Raw genomic sequence first — 22,494 nt, 5'->3', positions numbered from 1 at the left:
CATGCCCAATACAAAAAAATGAGCAGAATAAAATTTGAACCTGTCTTTGATACGTGATAAACGGCAAAATCCCAAAGCTCCTGTTGTCTCTATTGCTCTCCTTGCTAAGCTTGTATATACCCAGAACCTCTTAAAATAATCTTAGGACTGACATAGTACTTTCCATCTGTGCATCTCAAAGCAGTTTACATCATAGGTAAGCATTTTCTCCCCCATTTTACAGCTGGGAAAACTGAGCCACTGAGCAGTGAAGTGACCTGGCTAAAGACACATGCTGATTCAGTGACTGCTGCTTTTGCCAGCTCTGTCTTTAGTCTCCTAGTCTAGTGCTCTGTACTGAGGACCATGCAGTCTCCCATAGCTGCACCCAGGAAAGGGGCTCTTGGAGAAGTTGTGATTTATGGTGAGACTATGAAGCTGCTCTGGCTCAAGGAGAAGTGAGGTTTTTTACAGAATAATTGTAGTGTGGAAGGGACGGGCGTGGGAAGGCAGAAGGAGAGGCAGAGAGAGGGGCTGACTTGAATCAATGTAGAGTTTAGATTCTTCAAAATTCAGCATAAAATAGAACATATCCACCTCCCCATATGCTGATTCCTGCCTTTGAGTTGTGTGCATCTGAAGGAGAACTGTATAAGTAGAGGCACTCAGTCATGTGGTCATAAAACCGTTCACGTTTCTGGGCAGATAAGGGTGGGGAGGGAAGAATTCTGACCTGTGGGAGGCAAAGGACAGGGAGGAGCAGGAGCAGGGGGTGTCTGTTTTGGAGGCTCTGGGCAGTGGGAAGGGAAAGCTTAGAGAGCAGAGGGGAGATTTCAGAGCAGGCGCCGAAAGGGGGAGCTTTGGGTGCGCATGTGTTTAGCATTGGAAGAGGGAAGTAGGGACTATTTGGGGAAGTTTCTGAGGTGTGTAAGGGAAAGCAGCTGAAGAGGGGAAGTCTGTGCTATGGGGAGGGTTCTAAGGGCTGAGGTAATGGGAAAGCCAGAGAAAGTGGCTCCGGGAACATCATGAGTTATGAAGAGCTGGATTTCCAGCCCGGCCTACCTCCTCAGGCATTTCTGTGAAGCAAAGATGACTGTAGTGCCCAGAGGAACGTTGGGCAGCAGTGAAGGGGATCACGCGGGAATATGAAGCGTTGTATGGATAAGATATTTGTATTAAGAGGGAGATCCACAGACTCCCCCAGTGCAGTGCCACTTTGAGCCCTAGGTAAGTAATCGAATGCGTCAGCCTGTGCAATCTGAGGAGGAAATCATGCTGAGGCTGTGTAGGGGAAGGGCTAATTCGTTTAAGGTGTGTCTACAGAAGGGGTTTCTGTGGGTGATTTAGGAAAGTGGAGCGAGAGGAAGGGGAGTGAGCACCCTATTCTGTGAACAGTCGATTTGCTCCAGTGAAAACCCTGGGCTGGGGCAGTTGGTTAATGATTGACATACCCGTTCCACTGTCTTGCTGGTGCCAGACAGGCACTCTGGTGTCAGCTACACTTACAGCAGCTGCAACTAGGAAATGAGGAGTGGGAAGAGAGAGAGCGCGTGCAATTGGATGCAGGCAGGGAATCTCACAGAGGAATTTGAGCCGTTTTGAGCTGTGGCCTATCAGACGAGATGAGTCATAAGCAAGAAAAAGGCGCCACATTCAAGTCGCCCTTTGAAAGAAGCTCCTTTTGCAGATCCAGGGGGAAAAGGGGAAAAAAATCCATAAGAACAAAATAAACCTTCCCTGAGATGTTTTTGAAGAGGGTTTGGTGGCCTGAACTCTGGCTCATTCTGCTCTGGATACTCTGCCTGCTTAGAGCTCCATTCACAGGTGAGTGGAGTTTCCCTTTATCCTGTTTTGTATATCAGTTGCATAGCAGGAATCACTGGCTGAGTCAGTCGTAAATAGAGCTGAGAACGTGCAACATAAAGAAGGGAGAGAGTGAGGGAGAGAAAGGATGGATGGACTGTCCTATCAGACAGTTCTAAATTGTTAATAATGGTACCTAGCAACGGTTAGTAATTGCATGTTTTGACAGGGGAAGTGAGAGGAATTTTTTCTTTTTTACTTTATCCAATAATTCTATAGATTCCCACTTATAATAAACATAAACAAATTAATTTTAAATTTCCCAGCAATTAGAGAAAAATGTCCTGATCAGTTTAACTCATAGGATAGAATCAGAAAATTCTGGGAGGGAAAAAGCATGTCCTCTCAACTAAGAATGCAACAGTCAATATCAAATTCCCTCCCAAACTCGGGTCTGCCAGCTCCCCACATCCTTACTCTCATGAGTTCTGCCTGAGAAAGCCCTGAGAAATTAGCAGTGCAGGTGATGAAAGACACTATCAGTTCACCTTGGCCCCACATTTTTAACAAAACTCAAGACTAATGCACATTACTAATGTGATATATATTTTTTGCAGAAAAAGGAAGCAGTTCAGAAACCGCCAGTAAAAATAATTACAGGAAAAGCTGGAGAAAACTTCAATATTTAGAGAGAATGAAAAGATTGGGGCAAACAAGAGTGGCCATGATAATGGTTTGGAGAATAATGAATACTACAGAAATCAAGTACTCCTCCTTGTCCTCTCATCATACAAAAAGGAGACATTAAATAAAAAGGAAAAGCACCCAATTTAAAGCTGACAAAAGGATACGCTTTTTCACACAATGCACAATAAGCTTGTAGAACTCATCCCTACAGCATACTGAGGTCAAGAGCTTGGCAGGATCCACCAGAATTGGACAGTTAGCTGGATAATGAGAACATCCACCACTATTTGTTTAGGATATATTTAAGTGTGAAATAGATATACATTTTTCCACTTTAGCGTTTTAGCTAACCTCCAACTGAAGTTACAAAGAAATGCCACTGTAGAGAGGTGATTCTATAAATTCCCATCAGGGGGTTCCTGCCCCTCCTACTCATCACAGTCAGATGGGCCATTGATCTGTTCTAGTATGGCAATGCCTGTGTTTCCAGTTTCAGAATAACAGCCGTGTTAGTCTGTATTCGCAAAAAGAAAAGGAGTACTTGTGGCACCTTAGAGACTAACCAATTTATTTGAGTATAAGCTTTTGTGAGCTACAGCTTTCGTGAGTTTCCAGTGGAATTTAGGTGTTATCAAAATGGACAGTCCCCTGCCGTGTTTGCAACCCTACATAGTAGTCCAAACATTGCAGCCTTTGGTTTGTGCTTGACAGCCAGAAAGTTAAACTGATTAGAACAGAAATGGAACAGACCAGTTTATTCTCATGTCCAAGGTGAATGAAAGTGAAAAAGCAAATGGGAGAAAGTGCATTTCATTTATTTTAAACTGTGTTCCATGTTGTTAATCTGAAGCAGTGTTAGAAATTTGGTCTTAACAATTTTATTAACCAAGTATTGCTTCAAGGACTCAAAATCCTATTCCAGTCCCTCGTTTTTAGGATTACAACAGCTACTAAACACGACCTGAATGAGAACTAGGAGCAGTGAAATTCACAGAGAGAGCAGAGTGCCTTAGCATTCACAGCAAAAATCAAAGTCTGCTCTCCTGCCTGGTTAATGAGGGAGTGGGGGAGGTGTCAGAGGAAGAATCTGGGATCACCTGACAGATGGTCCCTGCAGTAAAAGAGGGAAATGAAAGAATAAATCCAGAGAGAACTCCCCCGACCCTAAGATGCTTGTGAGCTGGGAGCTCATTTCTCTGCATTATCCTGTCTTCATCTTTCCAGGCTCCAGTGATAAGTGACAGGAAATGCCCTTTTCTCCCATGCTCTACCTCAGTTTTGCTGGCAAATTAAATGTAAATCAGGTCCAAGTGCTCTTTTGGGAAACTAAGCTCACCTGAGTTGCTCCTTGGGTCTGTGACCACTTTGGGGTTTTGTTTTAGATCATATTAATTAACCAAGAGGGAGCAGGGAAGAAAGGTGGACAGTCCAGATACATGTCACAAGTCTCTTCTGATGACGTGAGTGGAGGAAGCATTGCTAGCATGCAGGTTGGATCAGTCTCATCGATACCCTGCATGATTCAGCATGTAGTATTTCTCTGGCCATTCAGTTCCTCTCTCTGTGATTCCCTAACTGCTCTCTCTCCCCTCTCCCCTTTTTTTGAAAGTTGTGTACACTTGAGGAAAGCTGAGAGAAGGAGACAGCTCCAGGGAACAATTATTCCCCCTCAGCCCCCAGAGTAGCCACACACCAAGAACAGTTTAGATCTCTTCAAGCTGCAGAAGTGTCACTCTCCTATCTGAACACACTAACCCAGCAGCTCTCATACTCTGCACTACAGAGCCTTGGTCTGGCACATGGTTCTGTGTTGTCTGTCTTGTTTCCAGACACTTCTAGAAACATCATTATTTAAACAATAATTAAAAGGTGGTGGGAAGGGCTCCACACCTCTAAAACCTGAAGGAAACAAATGAGTCAGCATAGGTTTCTCCACTGGGAAGGGAAGAGCCAGGAGCTGCTAGTGGGAGCGTGATGTCCCCGGAGAGAAAGGGACTTGGCAGGATAAGGAAAGGACTAGGTGGCAGACAATTAGAAGGGAAGAGGGGATCAGACCAAAGAAGAGAGAGAGAGGAAGTGAAGAGCAAAGAAACTCTGTGATAAACTTCTCCTTAGACAGCCGAAAACTCGCACTAATCCTCCCCTGCTGTTCCTTCATCAGGTGAGGAGTTGCTGAAGTTGTGCAGGTTAATGGTGTAATGACAAATTTGATGGAGGCTAATTCACATGCTACAGAATGGAAGGGGAGGTGTCTGTGAGTCGATCTCTGTAAGATCTGGCCCACGCTAGAAAAAGGTTTTAGACCCCTTAAATCTGGCACTACCTCGATGAATCTGAAACAGAGCTCAAGAAGTGCATGAGGCTGCGCTCGCTGGACAAAGATCACTGTCTAAGCTTGTGTTTTATTTTATCACTTCCCCTCCGGGGAGGATTTCAGTGAAGAATTTTCATTTTGCATCCTCTGGGCCAGGGGTGGCCAACCTGGGCCCGAGAAGGAGCCAGAACTTACCAATGTACATTGCCAAAGAGCCGCAGTAATATGTCATCAGCCCCCCCACCCTGCACCTAGCGCCTCCCACCCACCAGCAGCCCCGCTGATCAGCGCCTCCCTCTCCCTCCCCACACTTCCCAATCAGCTGTTTTGTGGCATGCAGGAGGCTCTGCAGGGGAGGGAGAGGAGCGAGGGCACGGCAGGCTCAGGGAGGGGGTGGGAAGGGGTGGAGTGGGGGCAGGGCCAGTGGCAGAGCCGGGGGTTGAGCAGTGAGCACCCCCCGGCACTTTGGAAAGTTGGCGCCTGTAGCTCCAGCCCCGGAGTCGGTGCCTGTACAAGGAGCCGCATATTAACTTCTGAAGAGCTGCACGTGGCTCTGGAGCCACAGGCTGGCCACCCCTGCTCTGGGCTTATAACAGGCTAAATAAAGGGCTCCTTTGTGAACTTCCTCTCAGTTCTGTGATACCTGCTGCCATCTTGCGGCTTTGTGAAGTCATTGCAGCTTGCTGTTTTGTCACTGATTCCCCAGACAGGAAAGAGGCAGATGGAGGGACATTTCAGCAGGCTGTCCAGAGGACCTATTTCTCCCCGTGTTACTTGGGCAAAACAAGGATCATATACAGCATTTCCTTTTCTAGCGTGCCTATAACCAGCTGTTAACCTAGCCTGAAAAACCTCATGCTGTGTTAATTATTACTTTCCCATGACCACACAGACAAGGACAGTGTGTGACGCTTGAAGTGTATCTCTTGCACAGAAGACCAAGGCAGCTAGTATCATCTGAGCTGCATACAGTATCCACATGGTGGTCCGGGGACTATGTAAAATACATACATGCATAATGTGGTGTTCCAGGGCTGTCATAGACATTTCCTTCGTGGACATTGCAGTCTCTCTTTTAATGTGATCCTTGATGTGGCTCTATTTCCAGGTGCCAATGAAGCAGTGAGCTGTGAGAGAGTTCCTGCAGCATACTTAGGTGAAGATGTGACGCTGAAATGTAACTTTAGACCCTCTTTTGATGTTTTACAAGTCACCTGGCAGAAGCTGGAAGGCTCTTCATTCAAAAACATAGCTACCTACAGCAAGGCACATGGAACTAAATCCATAGGGCCTTTCAATAAGAGAGTTTGTTTCAATGATACAAGTCTGAAAGCATCATCCATCACTCTTCGTAATGTGATACTGGAGGATGAAACATGTTATAAGTGCATCTTCAGCGCATTTCCACATGGCTCCTTCGGCAGAGAAATTTGCCTCATTGTACAATGTGAGTTTTAAACCCCTTTTCTCTAATGGTGCAGCACCCTGTAGTGGATTGGACCCAGAATGTCAGTGTAATTTTCTATTGGACCAATTTCTGTTGGTGAGAAGTCAAGCTTTGGAGCTACACAGGGCTCTTCTTCAGGTTTGGGAGTGTCACAGCTAAATAGAAGGTTGAACAGATTGTTTAGCATAACTGTTAGCACATATTCTAAATCTAAGGGACCATTCAAAGTCCAGTAACCCATTAACACCCCTGTAGTCATAGTGGGTTACAGATGGTTATAATAATTAAGGCCACACTTAAGTCATGGGATACTTGTCAAATAATTGCAACTGAGTTGCAGACAAGACATGGAAAATCACAGAAAAGTAAAAATGAAGCCATATTATTTGCAGTAATTTGGAAAAGCTAACCTCGGGATCCCCACTCTGCCCAGGGGGCCTCCTGTCAGAATTACAGTGGAAGCCTAATATTGCGGGATCTGCAATTTCTGCAATATCACAAATTAAGTAGGGCCTTAGAAATAAGCCATAAATGCATTGTATTTAGTAAGACCATGATTTTCAGTCTCTAGAAAGTTATGCTAAACTGTCTATTTAACCTTGTTGTGACGGGTTCCCCGAGGTGCAGCCTTGGACTGTGGGACCACTGTACCCCCCTTAACTCTCTCCAGCCTGGGCTGTCTCTCACAATGCCTTGCTAGTGACAAGCAGCAAACCCCTCCAGGTGCTGTTATCTCTCAACACAACTGCATGAGGAGCCCCCAAAGCCAGCTAGATTGTCTGAATTCTCCCAGAGCCACTCATGAATCATACAGAGAAAGGCACCAGCCAAATCCCCCCAGCACCCAGCACTGTACCTCAGGAATATACCATCTTGCGCTTCTCAAGATGGGCAGTGCAAATGTATTAATTGGTTCGACACTTCATCAATGGAAAGTGGATATACACCAGGCTTTGCAAACCTTAGCACTTCATACAAACTCGCTGATAAAGATAAACAGTAAAACACATTTATTGACTACAAAAGATAGATTTTAAGTGATTATAAGTAATAGGCAAAAAGTCAGAGTTAGTTACCAAAATAAAATAGAATATAAGCACGCAGTCTAAACTCTCAACCCTATTAGACTGGACAACATCTAGCTCAGAGGCTCTCAAACTGTGAGAGCTCCATTCAGGTGGTCCGCGGATAGTTCCATCTAAGGTGCACACCTTGGCGGCTGCACACGAGAGAATGAAGGGCCACCCACCTAATTAGTGGAGCTGTGCAGGTGTGGCTCCACTAATTTGGTGCCTGACCCCTGGTGAAGATGCACATGTAAGGTGAGGTGGTGGCCTTGGGGGGAGTAGGGGGTAGGTGGAAGTGGCAGTGAGGTGAGAAGAGGGAGTGGGGGGAATTTGGGATGTGCAGGGCTGCGGCAGCCAGAGAAAGAGGCGACTTTCCCCAGCTCCAGGGCTGCAGCTGCCAGGAAGAGATGGCCCTCCTTCTCAGCCTCAGCTCTGTGGCTGCTGTGGTGAGGGAGAGATCCCCCTCCTTCCCAGCCCCAGCGGGAGACAGAGGGCACATCCATCGCATTTTGATTTCATTAACTTAAAAATATATGTTGAGTATACAAACTCTTTCACAAGAACTATTTCTAAACATGGAAATGGTTTTTGTGGTATCTCTTACTAAACCTCTACCATCTAGTTAGGTGGTTTTTTTACACGTTCTGTGTTTAAAGAATGTTATGAAGGTTGCAAAGTTAAGCACTCAAAAGTTAGAAAATAAATTCTGTGTGTATGATCACCAAACAACCTTAATTCTACCCTCTTTTTCTCCCCTACCCACTACACTGAAGGAGGCTGGGGTAGTCTAGAAAAAATATATGATCATGTAATTAAAAGTTGTATCATGTATAATGCCCAAGAAGGTACTAATACAGTTAAATAACTTTTCTCCAATGTAGTCTTTTAGTGTAATTTGCTATGTTTACTAAAGGACAAGGTTAAAACAAATTATCTTAGGTTTACCTGTAACAAGCCCCTATCATGTATCATCAATAAGATTGGATCCCTGAGCCTTTGCTGTTGCACCAGACTGCTACCTCCACAGCACTAACTGGCAGCCGGAGAAGGCTGCTGTTCCAGAGGGGGAACTGCTCATTGGCACTATGTGCTAGGTCCAGAGGTTGGAAACCAGCCCTGCCCAGATTTCTCTCTTCCCTATCCCCAGGAGACAGGGACTCCTCTTCCATGCTGGGGCAGCAAGTCTGGGAGAGATGAGATTCAGGGAATGTTCCTCTGTCTAGTCCAGATCTCCCCACATTCTTCTTGCTACAGCTATTCTCACAGCCATTCCTAGTTTGGTGCATCTGCTGCTGCTTTGGCAGTGGTGTTCAGTGTTCAAATCTTTGATTATTAATTTGGCAAGCAAGAGAAAGGGAATGGTGATCTTTAACTGTTGAGAACTCAGCTAAACCTGAATGGAATTTCATGGGACAAAGAAAAGGCACTTCTCCAGCTGGAGAGCTTTCCCCCTGCTGAATTTCAAAGGGTTGCTGCAAACCAGGAAGGTTTTAGAGCTTCTAAAAACACGTTATTCTTTTACAAAGAAAAAAAATTACACAACCTAAATGTAGGGATTGCTAGCACTTGACCTGATAATACAAAAGGTTGTGAATGTATAAATACAGAGCCACTGGATCAGCAGAGACATGAGATGAAACAGTATAAGATGTTCTAATGTACAACAATATTCAGCTATTAGATCAGTAGAAGAAGCCCATCCAAGTTTGAGTCAGTTTGTCCTCTAACATCCTCCTCCTCCTTGTGTAACACACAGGTTCTCAAAGACTATGTTGGTTTCATCATTGTAGACCCAAAGTTTAGCTGTGTTCATGATTATATAGCAGAACAAGCCCCTCCCCCAGCCTTGTGATCAAATCCACAGGAGGTCTCGAGTGAAGGAAAGTTTTACAAGGTTTCTCTTGTGATGTTTCCTCAGTAGTTTTCAGCTGAGGAGGTGCTGTTGCTACATACTCCCTGCTGCAAGGTGGAACACCCACTAGTACGGCACCTCCTGCTGGTTGGTGTGGGAATTAGCTTTTCCAGCTTTGGAGCGTCTCCTGCTGGCCAGTGTCTCCCTTCCTGCTGCCTGCTTCTCCCTTTTCTCCCCCACACTTTAGTTCAGGCCCCACATCCCTCCTGGCCTGTGGTGCCCCTTCTCTCAGGCACTGCCCCCTGGTAGTACCCCACACTTAGGGGTCCTCCCCTCCCTGGGGAACCCCAATTCCCTGAAGCCCACTTTGCCTCAGTGACTGACTGCCAGTCTTCATCTAGCCCCTTTTCTCAGGGGCAAACTGTAGTCTGAAATGGCTGCTCATCATTGGCAAGGGGGTTTGGATCTGCTGCCTTTTCCTGGCCTGGCTACCCTGCTGCAACCTCAGTACCACCACAGGCCCTTTTTGCATGGCATCAGCCTGGGGACTTGCCTGGCCAGAGTTCCCCAGCTCTGCCTGTCCTTCCCCAGCACTGCTCTGTTTGAGATACTCTTCTCTAGCCAGCAGCCAGGTCCTTCCCACTCCCCCACTGAAGTGAGTCTCCTCCTGCCCAGCTCCCAGTCCCTTTATCAGGGCCAGCTGGACCCTAATTGGGTGTGGCCACACCTGCGGCTGCCTACCCAATCAGCCTCCCTTGACTGCTTTCAACCCCAGTCCTCTCCAAGGGCTAGCTTTTAACCCTTTCCGAGCCCCGCTGCACTCCTATAGAAGAAGTTAGTTCTTCCTCAAGTATTGCTGATGCCCTAAAATCCACTGAGGGTTCCACTGGGTCCATCAGTGTAGAGGCCCTGTGAACATACCAGGCATACCACTGATCTGCTTTATGGAGCTGAATTGACAGGGCTTTCCCTTCTGGCCATGGTTCTTGTATCCAACTCCCAAAGGGGGCTCCCATAGCATGGAGAATTTCCACTCAGAAGTTAATACAGCAATTTCTGAGTGGATTTTCTCCTGGATTGATGCAAGAGGATGTGTCTCCAGGCTTACTCCCAACTTTCCCCTTCCCCATATGTGGATCTTCCATTCAATGAAGGGCTCTCCTTGGATTTAGGGACAGGGAGATGGTACCTCAAAAGTATTTATCAGCACATTTTTTCCCATCACAGCAACAGGACACATGAATGTGCAGGGAGTTTCCTGTGGATCTGTGAAGAAGGTACCATCTGGCCCAGTTTTCTTCAATTTCCAGCCCTATGCCTCCTGCATAAATACACCTACCAAACAGTTAAAATATAATAATACACCATTAAAATTTTTGGATCATATTAAAGAAGTTCTGTATTAAAATCACAAATGAGTTTGATTCCCCATAGTTTAAATTCCAGGATATTACTAATTAAGAGGTCTCTTGGTTTTTGATCTCTTGTTTTTACTGTTTCTCTCCCTCTCCGTGTGAAACTTGCAAGCTGCTAATTGTGTTAGTACATCCTAAGACAGAGTCTGTTGTCAAAGCAATACTTTGTAACAAGTACTCACAGAGAGAGAGAGAGAGAGAGAATCAAAGCGATACTTTGTAACAACCGAAACAGCACCCAGAGACTCCCTGCCCTTCTGTTGTATTTATCTCACTTTAATAATTGTGATTAAAATAGAGATAGAGGATGTATGTGGATGGATGCTTGGTGTGGATAATAAATGAATGATCAGGGAGGTGCCAGCCTAAGAATCCAGTGTCCATCAGCCGAAGAAGGTGTCAAGTGGAAACAACGAGAAGACCCCCGGAGGGCAGACTGGAATCCACCCCACAGCCTCAAGGATGGGAGAACCGAAGAACAAGATAACATCTGGCAGCATGGAGCCGTCAGGAATGTGCCAGCTGCTGATTGATTCAGCAACAGCATGATGAAGCAATTCCCATAGACTGGCATAGGAAGAAATTCCTATAAAAATAGACTCTAAAAAGTGAGAACTTTGGGGTCTGATTCTGCAAACCAACTTTCAGGAGCATCAGATGAGCATCTGACAAGGCCCTGCTCCCTCCTTGTGTCCAGGCCACCTGGCCAGTGGCTTGGCATGAGCAACTCTAAGGCTGGTCACTATGATAACAACCTTACAGAACCTCTGTGTGTGTGTGTGTGTGTGTGTGTGTGTGTGTGTGTGTGTGTGTGTGTGAATGAATGTGTGAATAAATATGAAATTGAATGGAATGTTATAGCTATAACTAACTGCTTACTTTGATTCTTTCTATATTCACAATAAATGTGGCATTTTGCCTTTTCCCCTTTAATAAGATCCTGCTGGCTTTTATTTTATAGGTACAACAAAATCTAAGACTATAAAGGAACATATTGAACATATCAGGAATAGTCTGGTTTTTTCTATTAAAAACTTTGAAAATGTTTTAGTTTTTTGGTTACTGGTAAGGAATATTGACATTTCCATTGCACTCTACTTTTTCTCCTAGCGATTTCTGCAGTAAGAACTGAACTCCATTCAAATGCCAGTATCCCGGGGCTCCTGACTGCAATGTGTTCAGCTACAGCAAAACCTGCCCCAGAAATCACATGGAAGCCTGAGGGCATCCTGATTGACCAGCCTCAGATACATGGAGTTAAGAATGCAAATGGCACAGTAACCATGACAAGCACGTGCAACGTTTCCTTGAGCCTCCTGCGATCAAAGAACCTCCAGGCTTTGACTTGTATAATAAACCACCCTGTGGGAAGGAAAGAGAAGATAATTTACCCACTAGAAGAATATGAAGGTAGGTTAGATCTGGGTGTTGGTATATGATAGTCTGGGGAGTGGAGAGCAGAGAAAAGCCGTACCCCCCCCCCAAAAAAAAGTTGTCCAAAGAATGTTGGTTCTATTCCAGTGAATTAAAAAGAAAATTTTAATGTAAAATCACAGTGAATTCAGTTGTGCTTAAATCTTGCCTGGTCATAGACTTGCCCTGTGAACCGTGCTTTTCTTCAATGGCTCATATCTGAGGACTTCTCTTCACTGCAACAGCGGGCTCAAGTTAGTGCACTTGAGTTACTACACTGCAGCTACACATAGTGCTTTGATAAGCAGAGTGATTGGATTAGCTGCTAATGAGATTTTGTAACTTCAGCACCACTCCTATTTCAACCTGCTCCCCTGATAGGCCAGCTCACGCAAATGTAAAACACCACTTAACTTGAGCTAGAGACTTGTGTGTGGATGGGAGTCGAGTTAAGGATAACACTCGAGTTACAACTTGCACTGAGTGTGCTATGAACACAAACCCTGATGGTCTGTCTGCACAGCAGCTGGCAGGGTGCTTCCCAGCATGGGTAGACAGAGATATGCTAACTTAGATGGAGATAGTGTGCTAAAAATAGCAGAGTGGCTGTGGCAGCTTGGATGGTGGCAGGGGGTAACTAATTCCACTGGAGCACCTACGGGTGGCTAGCCTGAGGGCCACATGTGCTACCACATCTTCACTGCTATTGTTACCCATGCTAAAATCGGGCCTTCCCTTGCAGTGTAGACATACTCTTAGGTATTCAGAAGACAAAGCTTTTCCTGATATTTCAATCCTAGAGTTGTTTCTGGAGCTTTAGATTAAAGGATGTACTCTACTAAGGATTTCTTACAACAAATTACCTTATTTCTTATAAAAGGTCACCAAAGTGGCCATTTTTTAGAAATGAAATTTTTTACAAAAAGTATTGTAACCATCAAAATCTTTCATTTTTGGTCAGTTTCAAAATAACTGATTTTTTGAATATTCATTTTCATTTTTACTTTTTCATTTATTGACAACTTTGCTAAACAAAAATGCAATAATGATTTTGACAATAAAATTGAATATATTCAAATTGAGTATATATTAAAAACCCACATTGCTGAATCTTTGATTTAAAAGGGTTCATTCTAAACTCTGTGAAATGGAGACACTTTTGAAACTTGCAACCTGTTTTTTTTCCATTTTTCAAGTAGGTCTAAGAGCAGTATAAATAGCAGTATAAATGAATGTTCATGGGACTCTCTCTTCACTAACAGTAATTTTTATTAAGAATCTCTACTTAGCACTTTCAAAGCATTTCACAGCTACTAACTAATCCTCAAAACACATCTGTGAAATATGTATTACTAGAATTAGAAGAATAATGCAAAAACATGATTCATACCTATTTTAAGAATGAACAAAGCTCTGTGTTTATATAGCACAAGGTTACTCACTATTCATTATTGGCTATTCATCAATCCTTGTTCTCCTGTTCACAAAAACTTCCATCCAATCAGAGAGCAGAAACAGAACTGTGTAACCCAGATGACCAATCACATTTAGAAGAGCTGATAATTGAAATGAAAAGTTCATATTACCCTATCTGTTCAAAAAATCCGGTACACTGTACTGTGAATAAGGAAGACGTGACCAGAGATCAGCAATGATTTGTGAACAATTCAGAAACAGAAGAAAAGTTTTATCGTCAGATTATTTATTCATCATGAATAATTGACCTGCTCTAACGAATATCCCCATTTTATAGTTCAAAAAACTGATACCCAGAGAGGTTAACCAACATGTCCAGCTTCTAAACTTAGTTTAGAACTCAGTGTTTGCTGGTTCCCAGTATTTGGACAGGAAACATAAGAAACACTTTGACATCCATTTGGGTTCTGTGTGACATTTGGTGTTTGCTAATTTGCATTTCAGCATCTGATGAGGAGAGCGGAATATGTATCTGGCAAGTGCTTTGCATAATTTCTTTTACTCTGAATGCCATAGGAGTCCCCATCATCATCCTGACATGCAAGAAAAGCAAAGGGAATAAGTAAGTTGAATGATCATTTTCTAGTAAATTATCTTACAGAACTCTATTGCACTCATCTTTCCTGCTCCATAGCTTAACACCATGTTACAACAGAAAGTTTCCACATAACATTTACACTTACAAACTTCAGTGCACACATACAAAACATATCCTTTCCTCTCTGGTCTGTTTTCAGAGATGATGTTCTCAATCTATAATGTAGCCTAAAATAAAGCATGTGTCACCTGAATTTCTTCAGATCTTGAAAACAAACCTTGGTGTCTGTCCCAGATTTTTAGAAGTATTTACATGTTGTTATACTCAGTATTGGAAGGCCTAACTGATTTAGGAACTTGTCTCATTTTCAAAAGTGATTTAGGCACTTAGGAGCCACTATTCCATTAATAGTCAATGAGTTTAGGCTTCTAGGTGCCTTTTAAATGAGACTTAGGCCAGGTCTACACAACAGACCTATACCTACACCCGTGAGTGATGTAGTTATACCGACCTAACTCCCCCATGTAGACAGGGCTCTGTCAGTTTTTGGGGCTGGCAGGAAATTTGTAGTCTGTATCCAAAGTGTTGACAAGTTTTGAGACCTGCATATACAATATCCTTTCCCCTGGATTCCTGTAAGGCTTTCTGTTGATCTTTGGGATATGCTGCAAGGCTCATCTATTTTCTAGGATTTTTGCATAGATGGGAAAATTATTATATTTCTGGATGAAAACTCAGAAGTAGGACTGTGCAGAATAACTCCATGCTATCATGGAATGCTATCATGACTCCATGTGCAGCAGACTGACTACTGGATAAATCTTACACATGGCAAGCTGGGACTATAAATCTTGTCCTTCAGCTTCAAAAACACCTCCAGCTAGTGATGTGCTGCCATAATGTTAACAAGGGTCTGCTTCCAAAATGTTCTGTCTCAGTCAGTGATGCATTCAATGTTCCCTGGGTAAAATACTCTCCACCTCTGTGCCACTTGTAATACAGCATGGCCAGAAGGCAGCAGGAGAGTGATATATCAAGCATTCTTACAACTACAATACCCACCTGCGGAAGTGAAGAAACAGATTGATAGAGCCAGAAGAGTTCCCAGAAGTCACCTACTACAGGACAGGCCTAACAAAGAAAATAACAGAACACCACTAGCCGTCACCTTCAGCCCCCAACTAAAACCCCTCCAACGCATTATCAAGGATCTACAACCTATCCTGAAGGACGACCCAACATTCTCACAAATCGTGGGAGACAGCCCCCCAGCCTGAAGCGAATACTCACCAGCAACCACATACCACACAACAGAACCACTAACCCAGGAACCTATCCTTGCAACAAAGCCCGTTGCCAACTGTGCCCACATATCTATTCAGTGGACACCATCACAGGGCCTAATAACATCAGCCACACTATCAGAGGCTCGTTCACCTGCACATCTACCAATGTGATATATGCCATCATGTGCCAGCAATGCCCCTCTGCCATGTACATTGGGCAAACTGGACAGTCTCTACGTAAAAGAATAAATGGACACAAATCAGATGTCAAGAATTATAACATTCATAAACCAGTCGGAGAACACTTCAATTTCTCTGGTCACACAATTTCTGATCTCAAAGTGACTATCCTTCAACAAAAAAACTTCGAAAACAGACTCCAACGAGAGACTGCTGAATTGGAATTAATTTGCAAATTGGATACAATTAACTTAGGCTTGAATAGAGATTGGGAATGGTTGATTCATTATAAAAAGTAACCTATTTCCCCTTGTTTATTCCTTCCCCCCCCCCCCCCCCCAACCGTTCCTCAGACGTTCTTGTTAAACTCTGGATTTGTGCTGGAAATGGCCCACCTTGATTATCATACACATTGTAAGGAGAGTGATCACTTTAGATAAGCTATTACCAGCGGGAGAGTGGGGTGGGGGAGAGAAAACCTTTTGTAGTGATAAACACCCATTTTTTTCATGATCTTCTGTATTTTCCACAGTATGCATCCGATGAAGTGAGCTGTAGCTCACGAAAGCTTATGCTCAAATAAATTGGTTAGTCTCTAAGGTGCCACAAGTACTCCTTTTCTTTTTGCGAATACAGACTAACACAGCTGTTACTCTGAAACATAGGAAAGATATGTAAGTCCCAGGATGAGAAGAAGCCTTACTCTCTGTAGAGGGAAGAAAGGTTTCTATAGATTAATTAAAGCACCTGAAGCCAATTAGAGCACCTGAAGCTAGTCACCTGATAAAAATCCCCTGCTTCAATCAGCTAGGGGAAGGAGTTGGAGCAGAGAGCAGTTTGAAGGAGTTGGAGCAGGGTGCAGTTTGGAGGAATTGAAGTAGAGGAGAGTTTGGAGAGTTTGCTGTGGCTGGCTAGAAGACCAAGACCCTGGGTAAAGAGACACCTGGCTTGTGCAGAGAGAGAGGGCAGGAAGCCCCACAAGCTGAAGAGGGAAGTAGCCCAGGGGAAGGAAGCACTAGTTCAAGTGGTTTACCACTATCCCTAGGGCCCCTGGGCTGGGACCTGGAGTAGAGGGCGGGCCTGGGTCCCTCTCTCTCCACTACCCTTCTCTGGGTTACTAGTGGGACAGTAAATACCCTAGTTCAGGGGCAGGAAACTGTGCCCTGAACCTCCCCAAGAAGAAGAAGCGCGGGACCCATCATCATTGTACTGGCAATTTGCCACACACTGTATCAGTTCCACACTCTTTCCCTTGCTAGTGGGGGTGGGGAGAATAGGGGAGATGAGATGGGTTTCAAAGTTCTTCCAGTTCCAGGCTGAGCATGACCAGGTGGGCACCAGTGGGGAAAATGGCAGGCTGCGGTGGCTTCAGAATCGCTATTGATGGTTCCCCTCTGACCACCCAGTTTCACCACACAATAATGGAGATACCCTGCAGCACTGCTGCTTCCTGAATGAGCAAGATACAGCTCAGTACCAGCCTCAGAGGTGACTGAACGTTTTTCACAAGCGCAGCCGGCCTTAGTCCTTTTGGACAGAGTGCAGTTTTTGTTTTCAACACTCCCAGAAACATACTGCTCCCCAGTCTCTCACTGCAGAAGAGGAGTTCAGCTGCTTGTTCCACTTCAGCCTCATCATTGGCTCACATTGATTTCTGTGTCATATCTAGCTTCACAGGAAAAGAAACTCACTTATTAAAAAAAATGAAATTGAGATTCCCTCTCACAGGGCCCAAAGGCCAGATCTGTTACAAAGGGACTTATGCAAGCCCATTCCAGTTCATCGTGGCACTTCAAATGAAAGGAGAACTCTCCCATATAGCAGAACAACCAGGATGTCACCATAAACGTTAGTCACCTCATGACTTTTCTTTTGTGATCTGTCTCCCCTTCCACTGTCTTAGCCCATTATAGTCATTGTCACTTGTCTCCTCTTATCTAAGTAGACATTACATTCTTTTGGCAGGGACCATATTTCTGTAAAATGTCTAGCACACTGTTGGGCACTGTATAAATATTCAATATTTACCTCACAGACCAATGAGTAGCAGCATGCCCGGCACTCCTGAAGAGAAAAAGAATTTGAAGCAAGATGGAGGAGACAGACACCAGTGCCTGCCAACACCTAAGAGCCAGAGTGTTTCCTATCAAAATGAGGTAACAGCAAATCATAGACAGGCAATTCACATTCATGTCTTATATGAGGCAAACAACCTAGCAATGCCGAATGCTAGGGAGTTGAGGTCTGCCACAAACTGCTTAATTTGTGCCATGGCTTGCCAGGTCTGAGCACTGGCACCTCTAGGTTTGGCAGTTCATAGCCCCGGTACCTCTGGGGTTGCCACATCAGTTATGAAAGTAAAACAATTGCTTGAGCCCCAGCACCTCTTTCATTACAAATTAAGCATTGCTGACACAGCTACAATACAGACATTGGATGTCTCCTTAAAAGAAACACTTAAACATTACATTGACTTTCTTTTGCAGGCTAATTGACTTCCTTATCTGTCCAGATAGACACATGTGTTTACAAACACGTTCCAGATGTTCTTCACTTTGGAGAACGTCAAGCCCTCACTTCCCATCTTTTGTGCAGGAGTCTGGCAAGATATTTGGAGGATCTGAATAATGATGCTCCAAGAAGCTCTAACCTGATGTTCAGCTCTCCCTCCTATTCCTCTGTGCTTCCTTAAGAATCAGCCCCCTCCATCTCAGTTGAGGGGAGGGAGAATCAAAGCTCATGCTGACACCTCAGGTGACATCACCATTCAGGCCCCCCTAAGAACTCACTGAGCACCTCCAGCAACAATATGGAAGAGGGAAGGCATGACAGTGATGAGATTTCAATGTGAAAATGAACAGGAATGGAAGCCTTTCTTTTAAAGACAATGGAAGTTCAGACCATGTCATAAAGGGGTGGTACAGCACAAAACCTTAAAGTGCTTCTGGTTTGGCTTTGCTCTTCATTTTTATCCAGTGCTTAATTTGCGATGAAAGAGGTGCCAGGGTTCTAGCAATTTTTTCTTTCATATCTGAAGTGGCAAACCCACAGGTGCCAAGGCTCTGAACTGACAAGGCATGAAGTGCCGGGGCTCAGCCCTGGCACAAATTAAGCACTGCTTTTATCACCCGTGTAGTCCTAGAATCTGCCTTAATAATCATTTATCACGTACATAGTGCTTTTTACCCATAGATCTCAAAGTCCTATATATAGGTGAGTAAACATTGCCTCCATTTTACACTTGGGACTACTGAGGCAGAGGGACGTTAAATGCCTTGCTCAAAGTCAGCTTTCAAGGTGATGGCTTTGCTGGCAGTAGAAGCCTAATCCTATTCTATTGCAGTGGCCAGTTAGTCGTGTTGCTTCCCATAGCAGTATCTAGTACATTGGCTGCTGGAAATTCAGTTCCTGCAACCCAAGAATCATTGGTCTGTCTCAATTTACTATAAAAGAAGGATAATTGAGGGGGGGGGGGTGGTTTCAGAGAAATGAGTGTAAGGAAGGGGCAGAGAGAATGTCAGAGACATGATGAAGGCCCATTCTCCGTTACTCTGCTTCTGTATTTGTGTCAGAAATAGAGAGTGGGAGAAGGTGGCTTCAGGTCACTTTTTCATTTCCTACATTTTGGGAAAGGTGGATCCTATCCTGGAAGTCGGTGACTAGATGTAGTATGGTGAGCTCTGGTAACATTTCCTCCCACCCTGGCCTGCCCTCTCATGGAAACCTGTTGGGAGTATTCTCAGGGGGCCATTTCTGCCCCCTGTATGCTGCCACAGGGGCATATTATTATCCCTCTTTGAAAGTATGGAAAATTGAGGTAGACTGCATTGAATTGACTTGCTCATGGTCTCAGAGTGAGTCAGCGGCTATGCTGGTGATAGAGGCCAGTTCTCTCCACTCCTAGTTCATTGGCCCGTGTTGCTCCTATGTTGAGTAGGAGGAGGGAGGTTATTATCACCTCTGTATTTAGCACTGGTGCGACCCCTACTGGAATAGTATGTCCAGGTCTGAGTGCCCACAACTGAAGAAGGATGTTGATAAATTAGTGAGGATTCAGAGAAGAGCCACAAGAATTATTAAAGGATTGGAAAACATGGGCACTAGTAATAAATTCAAGGAATTCAATCTATTTAGCTTAACAAAGAGAAAGGTAAAAGGTGACTTGATCACAGTCCAAGTACCAGCTTGGGGAACAAATACTTGATAATGCACTTTTCAGTCTTGCAGAGAAAGTTGTAACAAGATCCAATGGCTGCAAGTTGAAGCTGGACAAATTCTGGCTGGAAATCACATGTGCATTTTTAACAGAGAGGATAATTAACCAATGGAACAATTTCCCAAGGGATGTGGTGGAAACTCCTTCACTGGAAATTTTCAAATCAAGATGAGATGTTTTTCTAAAAGATATGATCTAGGAATTACTTTGGGGGAATTCTATGGCCTGTGTTATATAGGAGGTGAGATTAGCTGATCACAGTGGTTCCTTCTGGACTTAGAATCGATGAATCAGTAGCCAGGAAATCAGTTGTTTTGAGAAGCTGTGATTCCCGATAGAATTATCTGACACTTGAAGTAAGATCCTCACCAATATTTTACTTTAAAAAGGGACTGGGGAGCTGGGGAAAGGTACCGGGGGTAGAGGGAAGGGATGGGTTGAATCAGTTCAGAGTTTAGATTCTTCAAAATGCAGCATCGCACAGATGCTTTTCCCCCAAACTCTCTGTTCTGCCCTTTTGGTCACATGAATGTAAAGGAGAATAATATGACTAGTGGTAGTTATAAAACTTTCACATCTTGCAAGCACCTCCAGCCTACTGATTTGTTCCTTACTCTGACTCATTTATACCCATTGCCTTTTTAATGTGTTAGTTCTAATTTATGGTACTGGCTTCTAGGAATTTTGTTCAGTTCATCTGTGTGCTAGTGTTTTTCCCTATTGCTTTTCCCTCTCTGATAATTTAAACCTTTACCTTTAGTACCACATAACTGTATCACTTGTTCTTACATAGGGAACCCCAGGAAGTTCGCGCAAGAGAAAACCGTTTTCAAAATCAAAGGAGAGTCAAACAGATACACTGGTACTCAGATCAGTGTTTGCAGAAGGAAAAGAAAAGTACGAGGAAGGCAATCTGAATAATTCATTTATGGAAGGGATTGAAGAGATTGATGACTCCGTTTTTTAAAAATTAGAGAGAAGGTAAACTTTCACTACTGAAAATGAAAAAAGCAGAGAAACCAATGTCACTAACTCAGCATTCAAACCTGCCCCAATGAAGAACTTTTCCAAAGCATTGTGCACTAGCTTGGAGAGAGGACCTATTTACAACATGACTTTGACGCAAAAAGAGCTAAAAAGCGAGGGGGAGGGGAAAGAGGTGATGACTTCATTTCCCTCTCCCCTCAATTTATGGTACGTAAAACGTATGTGTCTCTTTCAGAGAATCCATTTGATCTGAGACTTGGAGACGGAAAACATGCAGGTGAACAAAACCAGGTCACACGCCTTTCCTTCTCGCCACCACCCCTTCCCCCAAAGGAATAGCTGCGGCTAAAGCTGTGTGAATAATGGATTTCTTGGTTTGCTGGCAATTCCAAAAAAATTGAAAAAACAGTTATTTGGGTCAAACCGAAAACAATTTTTTTTCAAAATTTTCAGCAGATCTAGGCTATGTTTCATTTCTGGTTCTAACAAAATGTTTTGGCTGAGCACTTCAACATTTAATTTCTTAAATCACCTTTAAAGTAAATTTTGAAACAAAAAGGTTTTTCAGTTGGAGACATCAAAATGTTTCAGCTTTTGGAAACCATTTTTTTACTTTTTTTCCCCAATAAAAACAACTCAGCAAAATTGACGCAAACTCACCAAAAGTTTTGGTGTCACTGAATCTTCATTTTTTTTACCAAAGATAAAGTTTCAGTTGAAAAGTTTCACCCATCTCTAGCTTTGACACCCTTTTCATGGAAATTTACATTTAAAAGTAATTATCTCCCCTTTTAGACTCTTTAATCTTCAGTTTACTTGTTTCCTGCTACATCAGGCAGATGAAAAAGTTGAATGGGGTTTCATTGTTGCTATACTGACCTCAGTTTAAAAAAAAAATCCTGTCTCTTAAAGAGTTCAGACACAAGTGGAACATCTCTCCCAGCCTGTCCTCTCTCTTTCCCAGAGTAGAGAAGCTGTGGCCAAATTAAGTGAAAAGAAAAAGAGGTAGTCACTGTTAGATGAGTGGAGAGAAATGCAGAGGAAAGTTCATTTGGAGCAAACAGCAGGAGTTCTAAAATCAAAGAGGGCAATTCTGATCTGGAAATCTAGGTAGATTAGACTAAGATTGGATAGAAAAGCAGATGTACCATTTTAATACTTCCTATGTCAGATGAATACAATGTAGAGAAATTGTAAAATGCAGTTTTTTAATTGCCCCCAAATCCTTGTAAACTTTCTCGTCTGCTTTAATATCAGTGATTTTTCTTTGTACATGTGTACAGGGCTACTTAGCCAACAGCGTCCATTTTACTGCCAGAGAATAAAAAATCTACTCTTACAAAGTTTGAAGTGATAATGTTCTTTCATTTTGGATCTTATTGAGTGTTTCACTTAGATTAGTCAATATCAATAATGTTTTATGATCACCAGAGCACATATGGTTTAACTGTGAAGATCTCCGGCTCCTTTCCAATTCTACAATCTAAGCATTTTTTCCCTTAAGAGGCAATTTAAAATAACTTCCCACACAATAGGGCTTTAGCAGCACCCCATAAAAATCAGTCTGTTTCATTTCACCAGTATTGTTATTCAGTAGAAAGTCTCTTTTCCTAAAAATCCAGAATGGTTTCTTGTCACAACGATTGCTGAATAAGCAAATCATTAACGCGCCTAGAGAATTCATCTCTGTAGGTATTCCAGCTGGATACCAACATCCATCAGGGCGAGATTTAATGGAGAAACACTTGTTAACATAGCTGCCTCTCTAAAGGCATCAAGGAATAATCCAGCCTAGAATATGAAGAGTGCTTAGCTGAGAAAAAGGGAACCCGTT

The 22,494-nt window shown here is 43.5% G+C and overlaps 1 protein-coding gene across 1 annotated transcript; it reads left to right on the top strand.

Moving 5' to 3' along the window:
- The first annotated feature begins 1,567 nt into the window (after positions 1-1,567).
- LOC102933707 (nectin-1) lies at positions 1,568-21,972 on the top strand. The gene is made up of 6 exons (XM_027819990.3): positions 1,568-1,803; positions 5,892-6,230; positions 11,675-11,974; positions 13,898-14,015; positions 17,493-17,613; positions 20,467-21,972. Exons 1-6 carry the CDS (start codon positions 1,722-1,724, stop codon positions 20,638-20,640), a joined length of 1,134 nt encoding a protein of 377 aa, XP_027675791.2. The 5' UTR covers positions 1,568-1,721; the 3' UTR covers positions 20,641-21,972.
- The last annotated feature ends 522 nt before the right edge of the window (positions 21,973-22,494 follow it).

This window comes from Chelonia mydas, chromosome 1 (assembly GCF_015237465.2).
Source record: "Chelonia mydas isolate rCheMyd1 chromosome 1, rCheMyd1.pri.v2, whole genome shotgun sequence".
NCBI classification, from domain to species: Eukaryota; Metazoa; Chordata; order Testudines; family Cheloniidae; genus Chelonia; species Chelonia mydas.
This window is presented reverse-complemented; position numbering and strand designations above follow the sequence as displayed.